The 16,540-nt window shown below is 40.3% G+C and overlaps 1 protein-coding gene across 1 annotated transcript in view; it reads right to left on the reverse strand.

The window, feature by feature from the left end:
- The window catches only part of malrd1 (MAM and LDL receptor class A domain containing 1), a 109,663-nt gene that overhangs the window by 34,279 nt on the left and 58,844 nt on the right, over positions 1–16,540 (reverse strand). The window contains exons 19-20 of the mRNA XM_041814287.1: positions 13,030–13,275; positions 10,054–10,211 (exon numbers count right to left, since the gene is read on the reverse strand). Of these exons, the coding sequence (XP_041670221.1) occupies positions 10,054–10,211; positions 13,030–13,275 (404 nt within the window). The remainder of the gene's footprint in view (positions 1–10,053; positions 10,212–13,029; positions 13,276–16,540) is intronic.

Consider the following 16,540-nt stretch of genomic DNA (forward strand, 5'->3'; position numbering starts at 1 on the left):
GTTTTTCCCTAATGGTTGGTGTAAATTTTTAAAAGTACTTCAGCCTACAGAAGTCACAGCCTGGTTAAACCACTCAGTGTTTAATACAAGAATCTAAAGACTTAACCATCCATTCTGCAGAAGTTCATGAGTGTAATATTAAGACTGCAGTAATTCATAACAGCTATCTCGTCCTCTGGCCTCCTTAAAGGTGACTGCAGGTCTATAACACCACTTCATTAATTCAGGCCGTCGTCACAATGAGGATCAACCTCAGATGAGTCAAACTTTTCGGACTTGGAGAAAGAACACTGTATGCTCTAATGATATATGACGTGAAACTTACTGTAGTTGAAGTTGCATGGTATGGCCACAGGCTTGACTGCAGTAAAAAGGACCTGGTCTAATGTACTCAAAAGCAGAGGACGAGCAATGTCACACTCTACTCGGCAGTTTAAAGCCTATTAAAATGCACCCTTGGGTGAGGCGTGTATAGGCTGTCTCCTCTGCTGTACGCCAGTGGAGCCGTGGCTCGAAATAATCTTGTTACTGCAAGCGTCGTGTATAGATTAATAGGCAGCGTTACAGCAAGACTTATCCAGATTTATGTTGTGGAGTTAAGGCTCAATCTATAAAAGCAGCCTAAGAGCGACTGACGAGTGTATGATGCTGGCGTTCGTAGCTCACTTTTGATGTCTGGGCAGCATATCAGCACGGGCATTTATTCGATCAATTCGAAGGCTCATTTCCTGAGCTCTCCGTCAAGGCAATGCAGCCACAAATTCAGTTTGCTCAAAGTGAATGTACATTTGCATTAATGTGTTTTATTTTTCCCCTGGTGGCCGTAAAGACGCCGCCAACAAAGAATAAGAGTTATAATCGCGATGAAGTGAGTATCTTTACTGTAAACCAGAAAACCCCCCTATGTCTTAACGGTGTTCTGAATGTTCCACTGAACTGAAATCCAATTTGTATTCATGGATTTTCATTTTTATGTAACCCCTGGCAGCTGTTTCTCTGTCAGCTCACCTCCAATTCAAACTGCACTTTTCTCATTCCCAAATATTATTCAACACTTAAGTTGTTTGAGCATAATGTTTACATGGTTAAGCGACCAACATGAACAAATCAATGGTTTTGCCGTGCCATGTTTTGCTTGGTTTTAACATCATTTCTTTGGCTGGCGTGCAGACATTTGGCTAACCATAATGGGAGACCACATTAGAACCCACTCAGCCATAAACAAGTTTAAAAAAATGAGTAAATGGAAAGCTATGGAGCTTCATTTTGAGTCATTTCTCTCAATTATCTTGAGTAGGCTGATTTAAAAGGATTAGCAACTAAGTAAGACCTGCTCATTCTCAAAATGTTACAAAAAATATTGTCTGAGAGGGAAAGTAACATACCTTAACAGAGTAATGCTGTTTCTCTAGGACAGGGGAAGAAGAAAAGGAAGAAATTAATGTCAATGTTGATCAAAAAAGAAATCTACTTCACAGTATTTAAAAAGAGAGTCATGTACGTAGTAAACTCAAGTATTTAGACCAGTGTGACAATATTCGAATCTACAAAGAAGGAATCTCTATTGTAAACCCACAGGTACCAGCCAGGGGTGTTATGGTACTTGTATTCATCCTGAACCACTGTTTCCTGTTGAACTGAACCATGACCCCTAAACAGAGGTATGCCCTGAATTGTGACCTCTGTCAACAGTTACACCCTTAATATTAGCTCATGGTTCACTGGATTTTTCCACTAGTGCACCTTTGAACTCTGGAGAGAGTGCCTCATCAGATGTAAAATCATTTTTTACCTACATCTGTCCAGTCACAATGTAATACTTGACTTCTGACTTTCTTTAAAATGTCTGTACTGGTTATCATTATTGTATGATGACTGAGTATAAACAACCTACTACTTAAAAGTTAGATGATACCAATAAACCAGTGTTGGAGGTAATGTAAAACAAGCAATCTGTTAAAATACTCAGATTACTTTTTGCTTAAACAAGGTGACTTGCTAGTTTTTAAGACTTGGAGAACGCTATGCTGAATCCTGCACCAACTGAGTAACATCTTTTGGTAGAGGTATTGTGATGGTGTGGGGCGGCATCTCCCTCACTGGAAGAACGAGGTTTGTCATCAAAGGCAATCTCAATGCAGAGAGATATCAAGATGAGATTCTGCAACCAGTGGCAATCTCATATCTCCACAGTCTGGGACCAGACTCTATCCTCCAAGATGACAGCTCTCGCCCCCACAGAGCGGGGTTTATCAGAGACTCCAGAATTTGGGAGTGAAGAGGATGGAATGACCTGCCAGCCGTCCTGACCTCAACCCTGTTGAACACTTATGGGATTAGCATGGGTGTGCTGTTCATGCCAGAGTGACCAACACAACCACATTGGCTGACTTGGGACAAATGCTGATTGAAGAATGGGATGCCATCCCACAGCAGTGTGTGACCAGGCTGGTGACCAGCATGAGGAGGGGGGGGGGGGGGGGCAGGCTGTTGTGGCTGTGTATGGTTCTTCCACATGCTACTGTTGGTTAAACGAACTGTTAAATTGCGAGTATGTCTTGTTTCTCCAGACTTCAATCATCCAATCCACCAAACTACACCAAACTAGAGTTAATGGTTGAATAAGCTGTTTGCATTGGCAGAGAAGATCTGGCAAATTTTTCATGGGTGCAACTGACTTGCTCAGCTCTGCTGCTCATCCCACAAATGCATGTTCCTTACAAATTTGGCACCATGCTAGATACACCCGCTCCCACAGTGTGTCCAGTATCTTTAAGATATTTGCCTTTGTTTGTCAATCTACCTTTAAAGATGGCTCACAGACACTGCATTTACACCACAATGCTCGTGGTGTGTTTGCAGTCATGCCTGTCTGAGTTTTTTATGTTGTCACTTTGACATAAGTCAACATCAAGGCTATAAAAATGCTATAAGTCATAAATTATCGCACAAAGCAATAACGTGTAAGTGCTAATGTCTTTGAACCTTGGAGGTCGTACGTGTACTTGACTTCATAGGAGGCTATAGTGACACAGCAGAGATATTGACCCTCTGTTTCTCTCAGACAAAAACAAACACAATCAGCAAAAATCTCAGACGTCACCACCCATCTGTTCTCTATTCTCATGTCGAGCTCTAACCTTCTTCAAAGGCCAAGTTTTACATTTTCTGTCCCTACGTGAACATGGAGGACATGTAAAGCAGTCCACATGTATTCATCACAGGCAGCCTCTCACACAGATACGTAATCAATCACATAACCAGCGAGCCTGGCTGAGAAACCGGGCAAATCACGTGATTTGGATTCCAGCCTTGTTCTACTGTCTGCACCACCTCATGTAAAAATCAATAACATAGTACGGGAGGCAGAGTTTTTGTGTAATAATTAATACAAGACAGGATCAATAAATGTAACAGCTACATCTACAGGAGGCAGAATGAGAGTTTGAGCACTTTATACAGAGATGAGACATAGATGTAGTCTAAGTCACTGAATGGTCATTAACATTGATCGTTAGAGGAACCCGAACCAAACACACATCAGAGCTTTTCTTATTTATTTCCTGCTAAGAGGTCAGAATGAAACAATTTACAGGGTTGGAGACCAGGCACACACAAACAAGTATAATGAGCTTTGATTTAAAGTGTTTTTCTCATACAACCCTAATTCCAAAAAAGTTGGGGCACTGTATAAAATGTAAATTAAACTGAATGCAATGATTTGTAATCTCATAAACCTATATTTTATTAACAGTAGAACATAAATAAGACATCAGATGTTGAAACAGAAACATTTTACCATTACACAAAAAACATTAACCATTTTGATTTTGATGGCAGCAACACATTCAAAAAAGTAGGGACGCGCCATGTTTACCATTGTGTAGCATCCCCTCTTCTTTCTTCTGTTAACGTCTAGAAAGTGAGGAGACCAGTTGCTGGAGTTTGGGGAGAGGAATGTTGTCCCATTCTTGTCTTCCTTGCCAGATTTTTCCTTTTATGATGTGGCAATTGTTTTCTATTGGTGAAAGGTCTGGACAGCGGGCGGGCCAGCTCAGCATCCGGACTCTTCTACTGTGAAGCCATGCTGTTGTGATGGATGTGGTTTAGCTTTGTCTTGCTGAAATATTCAAGACCCTCCCGGAAAGAGACATTGTCTTGATGGGAGCATATGTTGCTCTAAAACCTCCATATACTTCAGCATTGACAGTGAAGTGTAAGCTGCCCACGCCATAGGCACTAATGCAACCCAATACCATCAGACATGGTGCTGATAATAACCTGGATAGCCTGCCTTCTCTGTATTTCACAGGACACAATGTACATAGTTTCCAAAAATAATTTCAAAATTTGATTCATGTGACCACAGAACAGTTTTCCATTTTGTCTCGGTCCATTTTAAATTAGCTTTGGCCTAAAGAAGACAGCACAGTTTCTGGATTGTGTTCACATATGGCTCCTTCTTTGCATTATACACCTTTAACTTGCATTTGCCTATGGTATGGCAAGTGTGTTGACTGATTTCTGGAAATGTTCTCTAGCCCACAAAGTGATTTCCAGTACAGAATCATGCTTTTTGTTAATGCATTGCCACCTTAGAGCACGTCCCTATTTTTTTGAGATGTGTTGCTGCCATCAAATTCAGAATGGTTTTTAATGAAATAGTAAAATGCCTCAGTTTCAACATCTGATATGTTGCTTATGCTCTATTGTGAATACATTTGGGTTTGTGGGATTTGCAAATCATTGCATTCTGTTTATATCTGCATTATACAGCGCCCCAACTTTTTTGGAATTTGGATTGTATTGAGTGTGTTTGAAAAGGATCTAAGGAGAAGATATCAGCCTAAACAGGAGTGCTGTTTGCAATAACAGAGGTAAAATCAATGGTTACTGTGCTTAATTTTAATATATTTCTTAATTTAATATAACTTTTTTGCCAAACTACATTTGTAATGCTGTTTTCTGACAATGTAAAAGCCCTTCAAGCTGCTCTTTTATGAATACTGCTCTATAAATAAACTCTCCTTGCCTTAAGGCAGAGAAATACTAAAAAGTAAATACTTCCATTTAAAAAGTTTAGTAGGACACTGTTTTTGCTAGCATTGCCATTAAAGGAATAAGAAAAGTCACAAGGGACCATTTGCAGCTGTGGATTTGAAGAAATACTGAGAAATTAGAACAGGAAGATGATGAATTTGTGTTTGAGTGAAAATGAATGTTAACTGAACTAGAGAAATGTGGCTCTAAGTAGGACTCATGCTTGGACTAAAATGCAACTTAACACAAAAGTAAAAACAAGAAAAATCAGGTTCTGATTCTTTGGTAGATCTTTGAGAGATTTCACAACAAGATTTGCATGAGAGTAAGTCTAATTATCCTCCTTACTTTAAGCTTGTAGAATGGCCAAGATAGTCTGATGAAAATGAGATTTATTCTTGCATACATTTTTTTCAGTCTTATTCTAATGTTTCATTTCAAAAGACAGTTTGAACATGTCATTAGTTCTGTTTTGTTATATGTAAGATTACACAGTTAAATGCAAATGGATTTTTTGTTACTTAGAAAGGATTTTAATGCATTCATCACCTGCAAAAATTCTTGCAGAAAAACTTGCAAAAACTTTATATCAGCCTATAAATGTAAACCTTTAATAACAGTTGGATTGAAAATTAATCATTTGATTGTTTTCTATTCATTACCCTCCTACACTTGAAGACTGAGGACTATCTGCTAGCTTAAATGTGGGGAAAATAGTTGTTTTGTCTCTGTGAATAGGAATGGTAGATCTAGATTTAGCTCTTTAAACTGAAGGGGAACTTTGGTTGAAAAAGGCTGGTGAACATTGGTTTAATGGAATCATTTTAGTGTATTCTTTGGTTTTGTACTGAACTTTTTAGACAGTTTGTGACATTTTGAGCTCTTATTCTTTAATATCCCCACTGGTGTGTCACTAAAACCTCTACATAAACCCGATGAGAAAGGGGCTGTAGACATTTATCTTTTCAGTATTTGGCTTTATAATTTAAATGTTATTTTTAGGAAGGTGTTCATGAAAAAACACAGCACGTTTTAGACAGGACACATTCAACAAAAGTTAAGCATGTAAGATTATTTTTCTGAGTGCTTACTGGTTGCATTTGATATAAAAATGAAATATGAACCCCAAAGTTGCAGATGTATCTCTTTAAATCTTTGAAAACAACCGACTGAGGGCAGACAGCCCAGCCATCAGCGTTCTTCAGTGTCCTCCAAGCATGTGGCCTGGGTTCAAGTCCAACCTGCGGCTCCTTTCCCTCATGCCATTCCTCACTTTCTCTTTATTTCCTAATCTATACATCAGTGATCATCAACTGGCGGCCTGGGGCTGTATCAGGCCCCCCAAACCTCCCCAGTCGGCCTCAAAAAGATGATTACACTCAAAAAATGTGAAGAGGAAAATAGATGTTGTGGTTTTAAGGGTGTGTTTTGTCATTAAATCCTTACAGCTTTTAAATTGGCCCCAAAATGATCAGGATTTATCAGGAATGACTTGATGTTTGATCCATTTTTACACCTGTCAGCCATAATGATGCATGATAAATGCATACTGTCCTGATTAAATCTGCAGTTTTCAGTATCAACAGTCCACTTCTAGCTCTTGGGGAATCAAAACAAAAGACCTGGTTCCTGATTGTGTTTTTCCACCAATTAGGATACAAGTGTCAAACCCAGTGATGGCAAACATGGCAGCCCCAGAAATATGTGACCAAAATATTTCATTCAGCTGCAGTATAGACCTGGGACTCATCAGTTAACGCTTAAAAAAAGAAATTAAAAACACCAATACAAAAAAGGTTAATTACACTAAAGTACTTATTTCATTTTAGTTAATTTGAAAGTTTGTCTCTGTACAAATGTAGTTGATGACACCTGTTAGGGTTAGGGTAAAAACTCCAAAAATTAACAACAAGATTTCAAATATCTTCTTTTGTTTGAACTCAAACAGGAGGAAAATGCTAATTTGTCGGGGGCTGTTTTCATACTCAAATTTTGTGTCAAAATATGCTCTTAATATCAAAGAATAAGTCCTCAGATAAAAAGGAGAAAGACTCACATCTTTTTGTCTGTTGGAGCTATGGATATTATAAATAAAATAAATACTTTTATTCTTTAATCTGATGTGATACCCACTCATAAAGCACTGAACTTGCACTGAATTTGTTTCAAAAAGCAATGAGAATAAGGTTATTAGAAGGATGAATTCCTGGTTGTTTCTTTCTTACACTCATGACCAAAAAAATACAGACTCCCTATAGGACACATTTTGGATTCAAGTGCTGATGCAGGTTTACCGTACAGAATAACTTACATTTCTCTCCTAAAAACAGACGCATCATGAGCCCAGCTACCTCTATGACTTTGCTGCTCTTTTTTTTAATTTTTGAAATGCAAATATCCAATGTAGGGACACCACTTCTTCTTCCTTTGTTTTAAATTTGCATAAAAACTTGCTGACGTGCTCTGCGAATTGCATAAACCAGTTCCAGTAGTTCATACAAGGACACCTGAACAAACTGCATTTGCTATGCATTGTGAGAGAACGAGGAAAATCTGCAGCCTCAGACACAATCAAACACCCGAAGAATGAATCTACTATTGCACCTTGACCTTGAGTCGTACTCGACAAAGTGAAAAGAAGTCGAGAGCAAGCAGGCGGCAGGACGGAGGCAGAGTGAATCACAGCAGAATTTCAATAGCGGAAAAAAAAGCTGCAGCAGAAATCTTAATCCCTCAAAGTCAAGCATGAATACACAAACTAGATGGCTGAGTGCCTAACAAGCAAGGAGCCTTGAGAACTGGCAGCACTGGTGTGTGACCAGATGGAGGGGCGAGGAGGCCCTGGGCACGAGGGTCGACCTAGACCCAAATCATGAATTCATCTCTGATGGACCCAGAGCAGTTAAAAAACAATAAATAAATAGATTAAAAAACTGGCAGACATGACAGTATCCAATCCCTTTTGTTTTAACCAAACAACTCAACAGCTGGGAATAGGATTAAACACTGACACAGCAGTTGTCATGACTCATGAGGTACAGTCACTGAATCACTGGTGCCAAATATCAATATTTGAAAAAAAGCAAAAATACATCACAGAACAACAATTTTCCTTGGACCTAGATCAACTTCATGAGTCCTCGTGGTGCTTATGACAGAAATGAGAGCAAGGTGAACAAAAACCAAGTGGCCAGTAAAAAACCTTAACAGCAACTTGATGTGAAAACTGACAAATAACAGGATATAAATATATTAATTATGCCCCCCCCCTTAATCAAATACCCTGATGCATCCTTACAGTGCCTCTAAAATCATTTATAGGATGTTTAACCATTTTATTGATATTATAAATCAATCATGGTCAACATAATTTGGGTTTTTTGACACACAAAAAAAATCCCTTTTCACATCAAAGCAAACAGGTTTCTACAAAGTGATGTTAGTTGAATAAAGAAATGTAATGAAAATTAAGTGACTGCATAAATATTCACCCCCTTCATGTCAGTATCTAGTAGAGTCCCTTGGCTGCAATCACAGCACTGAGTCCGTGTGGATAGGCCTGCATATCTGCACAGCAATTTTTCTCCATTCTTCTTTGCAAAAACTGCTCAAGCTCTGTCAGGATGCAAGGGGATCAGGTATGAACAGTCCTTTCCAAGTTCAGCCACAAATTCTGTATTAGATTGAGGTCTTGGCTTTGACTCGGCTACCCCAGAACATTCACCTTGTTTTCTTTAAACCATTTCTGTGTAGCTCTCACTGCATGCTTTAGGTCATTGTCTTGCTGAAACCTTCTTCCAAGCCGTAGTTCTCTTTCAGACTGAATAAGATTGTCCTCGAGGATTTTCCTATATTTTGCCCCATTCAGTTTACCATCTACCTTTACAAGCCTTGCAGGGCCAGCTGCTGAGAAGCATCCCTACAGCATGAAGCTGCCACCAATGTGCTTCACAGTGGGGATGATGCGTTTGTTGTGATGTGCAGTGTTTGAAGTCTGCAAAATACAGCGTCTTGTCACCATTCTGGTCTCATCAGACCAAAGAACGTTCCTCTACTTGACAATGGATTCTCCCACATGCCTTTTGGTGAACTCTAGTTGAGATTTATTTGGAGTTTTCTTCAACATGCAACTCACCTCTGACTTTTACTTTTCAATAACTTTTTCTCTCAGTTACTTGGAGTGTTCTTTTGTTTTTATGGTGTAATGGTAGCCAGGAATAACTAGATTAACCAGTGACTGAACCATCAAGACATAGGTGTCTTTATACTACAATCAAGACAGTGAGACACATTCACTGTACTCGGCTGATCCCCATTTCACTAATTGTTAGACCATTATTATCAATCAGCTGGACTATAAAGGGCAGGGGGGCATTTATGAAGTCACTTATTTTACATTACATTATGTACATTACACTGTATTTGTTAAATAGATGTTACTTTGCAGAAATCTGTTTTCACAGTGACATGACAGTTTTTTTTCTTTTTCGGTTGTCTCCAAAAAAGCCAAATTTGATTGACCATGATTGATTCATAAAATCATGAAAAGAGTAAAAGATCCAAGGAGGTGAATACTTTTACGGACATTGTATAAGAGCTTTGGGAAGGGATAAAATACATTTGATTCTCTAGGCCCCTCCCACATTATATCACTGTTGCCATGCACATCATTTCAGCATTTTGTCTAACTTATAACTGAATAATTTCCATAAAAACTGAAGGAAAATCAGAATTTCTAATGCTTCTATGGAGGTCTATGAGCCAGTTGTCCAAGTGCATTGTGAAGCTACGAGAAAAGTGATTGGCTGGAGGGTAGGGCTTACTAGTAGATTTCTGTATCATAACATGTCATTTGGTTTCATATTACACTGTGTCAAAACACATTATATGATATTGTATCCTATGGTATTGTACATGGTCATATCCTATGGTATTGTGAGTTGTGCAGCAGCACCAGTATCACAGCTGTATGATACAAAGTAGAGGCCTAACAAACTCCTGTCTATGATTTACCTTAATCAACAAGCGAATTGTTCCTGAGGCCTTATGGGAGATGTAGTACCAGAAGGTCAGCTTGCAGATGGCGCTCGACTCTTTCCACACAGAGCTTCTAATGTGAGCTTTATCTCCTTTTAGACCCACAGGTGTAGCTTCTAGGTAGATGAAATGACCTGCGGAGAAAAGATGGAGACGAGTGATGGAGGAGGAGGAGGGGAAAGAGGAATTGATAACTATCTCTGTATGGGGAGCACTTGCAGCCAGTGACAAATTACAGCAGGGTTAGAGCAGTGTGGCTAGGGAGAGAGGGCTCGGGGTCACAGAGTAATCTCTGACACATCTTCTAATATCTCACTGCCTTTTGGCACCCGAGGGAGAGAGATCCCCAGATGAGTCAAGCCCATAAAGAAGGGAAAAAACTGGAATGTATGGATCAAAAGAAAACCAGTGGAGGATGGGATGCATTTCTTTCTCTGAACATGTTGCAGTTATTCTCTGAAATACCGATAATAATATTTCATTGAGTGATTTTTCATAATATTACTTCTAGATATTATAGTTTAACATGTTCAATCTCCTTGAAATAAGAGATAAATAAATGTCACTGAGGCAAAAATGCTGAGAATAAATGATGCACTTTTTTAAATAATTGGTAAAAAAACAGGAAAATCTTTTGTTAATGACAGATCTTATTTCAGGCAAACGACCAATGTCCAACTGCACCAGACTTCAGTGTAAAATCAATAGCACAGAAGGGGATGGGGTATCAGAAATAATCAAATTCAACATTTGATCAATATATGTAACAGCTACATAGTCAGGTACCATGTTGAAGGCCATGTTGAGTAAATGAGCAGTATTTAAGCAACTCAACATGGATCTATTTTCTAACACAGAACATTTGAAGGTTGTTCTTGAGGAAAATATGTATAAATGTTTTGACTGCGGCTGTAGATATCAAGCTACATGTTGCTATTAACAGCGGCCACATGGTGGCTCCTAAGCCAGTTTTGGTTTTGTGATCAAATCATGTCTTGTTTTCCAAAGAATCACAACATTCATCTATTTTCTGCCACTTATCTGGGGTCTGTTCACTGTAGCAGCAGGCTAAGCAAGTCAGTCTAGACATCCCTTTCCCCAGCAACATTTTCCAGGGTGATTCTTAGGTATTTCCAGGCCAGATGAGATATAATCCCTCCAGCAAGATCTGGATCTACCCTGGGGTTTCACAACCAGTTGGACGCGCCAGGAGCCTCCACAGGGAGACGTCCAGAAGGCATCCTAATGAGATGCCGGGATCACCTCAACTGGCTCCTTTTGAGAAGAAGGTGCATCCCTCTTCCCAGCAACATTTTCCAACTCTTCCTGGGATATTCCAAGGTGTTCCAAGTCCAGATGAGATATAAATTCTCTCCAGCAAGTCCTGTGTCTACCCTGGGGTCTCCTCCAAGTTAGATGCGCCTGATGGACTTCTACAGGGAGGCATCCTAATGAGATGCCTGGACCACCTCAACTGGCTCCTTTCAGGACGAAGGAGCAGCCCAGACATCCCAGTCTCCCCAGCAACATTTTCCATCTCTTCCTAGGGAATTCCGAGGTGTGTCCGGGCCAGATCAGATATATAATCCCTCCAGCGATTCCTGGATTTACCTGGGGTCTCCTCTTAGTTGGACTCACCTGGAAGAACTCCACATCCAGTTGAGTTGGCATCCAACTCTCATGCCTGAACCATCTCAGCTGGATCCTTTCTTGATGAAGGACAAGCGGCTCTATCTCAAGCTCCCTCTGGATACTCAAGCTCCTCACCCTGTCTCTAACTGGTTGAACCTGCAGTTATTACTAAGAGCTTATGATCATAGGTGAGGGCTGGAACAAAGATTGACCAGTAACTGAGAGCTTTGACTTGCCAACTCTGCCATAATTCGATCTGCCTGACAATCTCACGGTCCATTCTACCCTCACTTGTGAACAAGACCCCAGGGTTCCTTGAACTCCTTCATTTGGAACAAGGACTCTCTCCCCACCTGGAGAAAGTAATCTACTGTTTTCTGGCAGAGAACTTTGGCCTTGGACTTGGAAGTGCTGACCCTCATCCCAACCACTTTGCACTTGGGTACAAACCATCCCAATGCCTGCTAGAGGTCCCTGGCAGAAGAGGCCAACAGAACCATATCATCTACAAAAATCTGATATGAAATTGTGCAGTCACCAAACCAAAATCACTGCTTGAGATCCTGTCCATGAAAATCACAAATGGGATAAGTGATAAGGGGCAGCCCTGGTGGAGGCAAACATGTACCAGGAACATGTTCGACTTTATGCTTGGGATAGGAACAAAGCCCTCACTTTGGTTTTACAAAGACCTGATGGCTCGCTGCAGTGGCCCAAGGTCCCCATATTCCTGCAGTGCCCTCCCCACACAACCCCCATGGGACACGATTGCAAGCCTTCTCCAGGTCCACAAAACAATGTTGCTCCTATAGCCGAGGTTCAACAATCGGATAGTCTCCTTTCCAGAACCCAAGAGAACCAAACGTGGGACTGAATAAACCACAAGTGAACTCTCGTGTATAGAATCCTTAAGAGTCTAAGGTTCTATGTCTTAATTTTTAATGTACACCTTACACTCGAATAATGGAATTTTAGCCTTGCATCAGTCGCCTGAAGCTCACCTGCTGTACATTCACATTCTGAGTAGTAGCTCATTGATTTTGTCACAGAAGTGGGTGAAACATGAATTAAACATTGTGGAGAGCTACAGCAGCAGCTTGAATCTGAACAGGTGAGATGAATTTTAAAGTCATCTCAGTTTCATTTACTCTGATTATACAGAACCACCCACGTGTATGTGCACTTGTTCAATTATACAATGGAAATTCCGAGAAGGTGAAAACAGCACAGGATCCTGTTTTTAATGAGAAACTGGACTCAGCAAAGTTTAAAAACTTTTAAATGAGGTGTATGAACTACAAATAACACGTAAACACCTACCATTCTCATCAATCAGCGAGTGGTCGTATGGAGGCCGTATGCTTCTGGCAGATCCCGTTCCAAGCGTCCAATTGAAATTATCGGCCCGGGAGCTCTTCCAGCCACAGCGACCGCTCTCGAAACTGCAGGAAGTCCCACAATCCTTTTCATCAGTGCCGTCCCCACAGTCGTCTGTGAAGTCACAGCTCTGCCCCAGAGTGAAACACCGACCGTTTTCACACGGCAGGAGGCCTGGTGGACAGGAGCCTAGACATTAGACACAAACAAAAATACCATTAGGAATACTGGTGTTTATTTCTACAGTTTGTAACTGTGTTTTTTCATCATATGTAGAACAAAAGTTCTTCCAACTCGGAACTACTGTATCTAAACGTCCAGCATGGTGATAAAGGTAAGAACAAGCAAGGAGAGGTAGTAATGATTGTGGAGAAGACATTGGATAATAAATGGACAGAGACAGAGTGTCTCATTTTAACATCATTTGTCGAGCAATGGTAGATGCTAGCTTGAAAAGCCATAAACACCAGTGTTAAATTGTCAAAGCAGCAATAACCTGCGAGATAGGTAACAAGTTCTGCTGTTTTTTTAGTTGGTGGAAACAAGAAAAAAGGAGAGAATGATGACAACTGAAATATCACAAGTCTACCCAAGTAACCTTTTTTCGTACAAGAACTTTCATACAAGCATGTAGCCAGAGTGATTCACAAAGAAACTGGTAGATAACAAGACCTAATCATTTATTGCTGGTTCTAACTCAAGCAGCTATGCTATTTTTTTCTACAAGAGAAATAAAAATGTTTATAACCTGGTTCCACAGATCACTTTGGTCTGAGTGGTAGTCACGCTGCATATACGTCCAGAAAGAGCTGAGTAGCAAAGCTAAAGTTAGCAGCTAGCTCCCCCAGCCTTTGTTCCTCTTTGCAGATAAATACTGTGCTTTACTGAAGCTACAGCAGCTACTAGATGTGGGAGGCTTTGTTACAGTTTCAAAGAGCATTTTACTTTAGTTTCAGGCCCATATTTAAAAAAAAAAAAAGATACATAATAAGTTTAACTGACTCATAAATCTGGTGCTATCTAATTTTTAGCCGGCTAACCGACATCCCAACTTAAAACCTATTTCCGCACTTCCTACTTGTCTTGTTACTCGGTTTATTCAGGAGTACGTTTGAGAGGGTGATTTAAATATGGATTGAGTGCAATAGGCGTGATGAAGAGAGGTGGTCTCTGTAGAGGAGAGAATAGTGTCTAGCCTTGTCTAGCCACAAGAGCGTCTCTTGTACTGAGCTAAGAGGTTAGCCGTGCCCCTTTAACACTTCAGTTTTTGTCATAAACATGCTTAAATGATAATGGTTTTGTATTATTACCCTTTTGGGGTAATAGACTTGATAATGATGGGCCATGGACGAACAAGCCTGTTCTACGTAACTGCCCTTTAATCTGAGCCACAGTAGCTAGTCCTGCTTGAACACCAGTTTTCTTTCCTACATTTTTGTCCCTGTTTCATACACATTTTACCTTGTTGCATGAGGTGTCTGGCTCATCAGCTGTGTTGTTAGCATTACCAATGCTAGGTCTTAGCATCTGTAAAGTTGACATTACTGTGTCTGGCTCATCAGCTGTGTTGTTAGCACTACCAATGCTAGGTCTTAGCATCTGTAAAGTTGACATTACTGTGTCTGGCTCATCAGCTGTGTTGTTAGCACTACCAACGCTAGCTCTTAGCATCTGTAACGTTGACATTACTGTGTCTGGCTCATCAGCTGTGTTGTTAGCACTACCAACGCTAGCTCTTAGCATCTGTAATGTTGACATTACTGTGTCTGGCTCATCAGCTGTGTTGTTAGCACTACCAACGCTAGCTCTTAGCATCTGTAACGTTGACATTACCATCACTGGCTCATCAGCTGTGTTTTTAGCAATACCAATGCTAGCTCTTAGCATCTGTAATGTTGACATTACTGTGTCTGGCTCATCAGCTGTGTTGTTAGCACTACCAACGCTAGCTCTTAGCATCTGTAATGTTGACATTACTGTGTCTGGCTCATCAGCTGTGTTGTTAGCACTACCAACGCTAGCTCTTAGCATCTGTAATGTTGACATTACCATCACTGGCTCATCAGCTGTGTTGTTAGCACTACCAACGCTAGCTCTTAGCATCTGTAATGTTGACATTACCATCACTGGCTCATCAGCTGTGTTGTTAGCACTACTAATGCTAGCTCTTAGCATCTGTAATGTTGACATTACCATCACTGGCTCATCAGCTGTGTTGTTAGCACTACTAATGCTAGCTCTTAGCATCTGTAATGTTGACATTACCATCACTGGCTCATCAGCTGTGTTGTTAGCACTACCAACGCTAGCTCTTAGCATCTATAATGTTGACATTACCATCACTGGCTCATCAGCTGTGTTGTTAGCACTACCAACGCTAGCTCTTAGCATCTATAATGTTGACATTACTGTGTCTGGCTCATCAGCTGTGTTGTTAGCACTACCAACGCTAGCTCTTAGCATCTGTAATGTTGACATTACCATCACTGGCTCATCAGCTGTGTTGTTAGCACTACCAACGCTAGCTCTTAGCATCTATAATGTTGACATTACTGTGTCTGGCTCATCAGCTGTGTTGTTAGCACTACCAACGCTAGCTCTTAGCATCTATAATGTTGACATTACTGTGTCTGGCTCATCAGCTGTGTTGTTAGCACTACCAACGCTAGCTCTTAGCATCTATAATGTTGACATTACTGTGTCTGGCTCATCAGCTGTGTTGTTAGCACTACTAATGCTAGCTCTTAGCATCTATAATGTTGACATTACTGTGTCTGGCTCATCAGCTGTGTTGTTAGCACTACTAATGCTAGCTCTTAGCATCTGTAATGTTGACATTACCATCACTGGCTCATCAGCTGTGTTGTTAGCACTACCAACGCTAGCTCTTAGCATCTGTAATGTTGACATTACTGTGTCTGATGTGCAGATTTTCTGCCCACACTGTCTGAGGAGCTGTGGGTTACTGAGCCCATCCTGTTTTCCAAAAAGAAAAGTAAAGAAAAGAAAAGAGAAGGACCCATCATGCTCTACAATCCTAGATGAGAAGAAGCCTGACCCAACATGTCTGCTTGTCTGCTAAACTACAATAATGTAGTCTATATCAGGAAAACTGAAAATGCCTGAGATCACATTATACAGTCACATTCACCCAAAGTAAAATTAAGAGGAACATCAACAAACAACTGCTGACCAGCACAGAAAATACAAATAAGAGGAATTCTGATCTGCTTAAAGTCAAAGACCAATATTACGGTTTAATGAGTGACCATGTTCACTGGTGGCTACAAGTCAAATGTGTGTCTGTGGTTGTCTCAAAAACAAACACTATCCAAAACTCCACAAGCCCCTTTTGTTATTTTATCCAATAATTTCATATCTTCTGAGCATGTTTTAGAATTAATGGAAAATTTTAAGTGTTTGAACTACAACACCCATGAAACATTCAGCAGAA

The sequence above is a fragment of the Cheilinus undulatus genome, linkage group 19 (assembly GCF_018320785.1).
Source record: "Cheilinus undulatus linkage group 19, ASM1832078v1, whole genome shotgun sequence".
Lineage (NCBI taxonomy): Eukaryota > Metazoa > Chordata > Actinopteri > Labriformes > Labridae > Cheilinus > Cheilinus undulatus.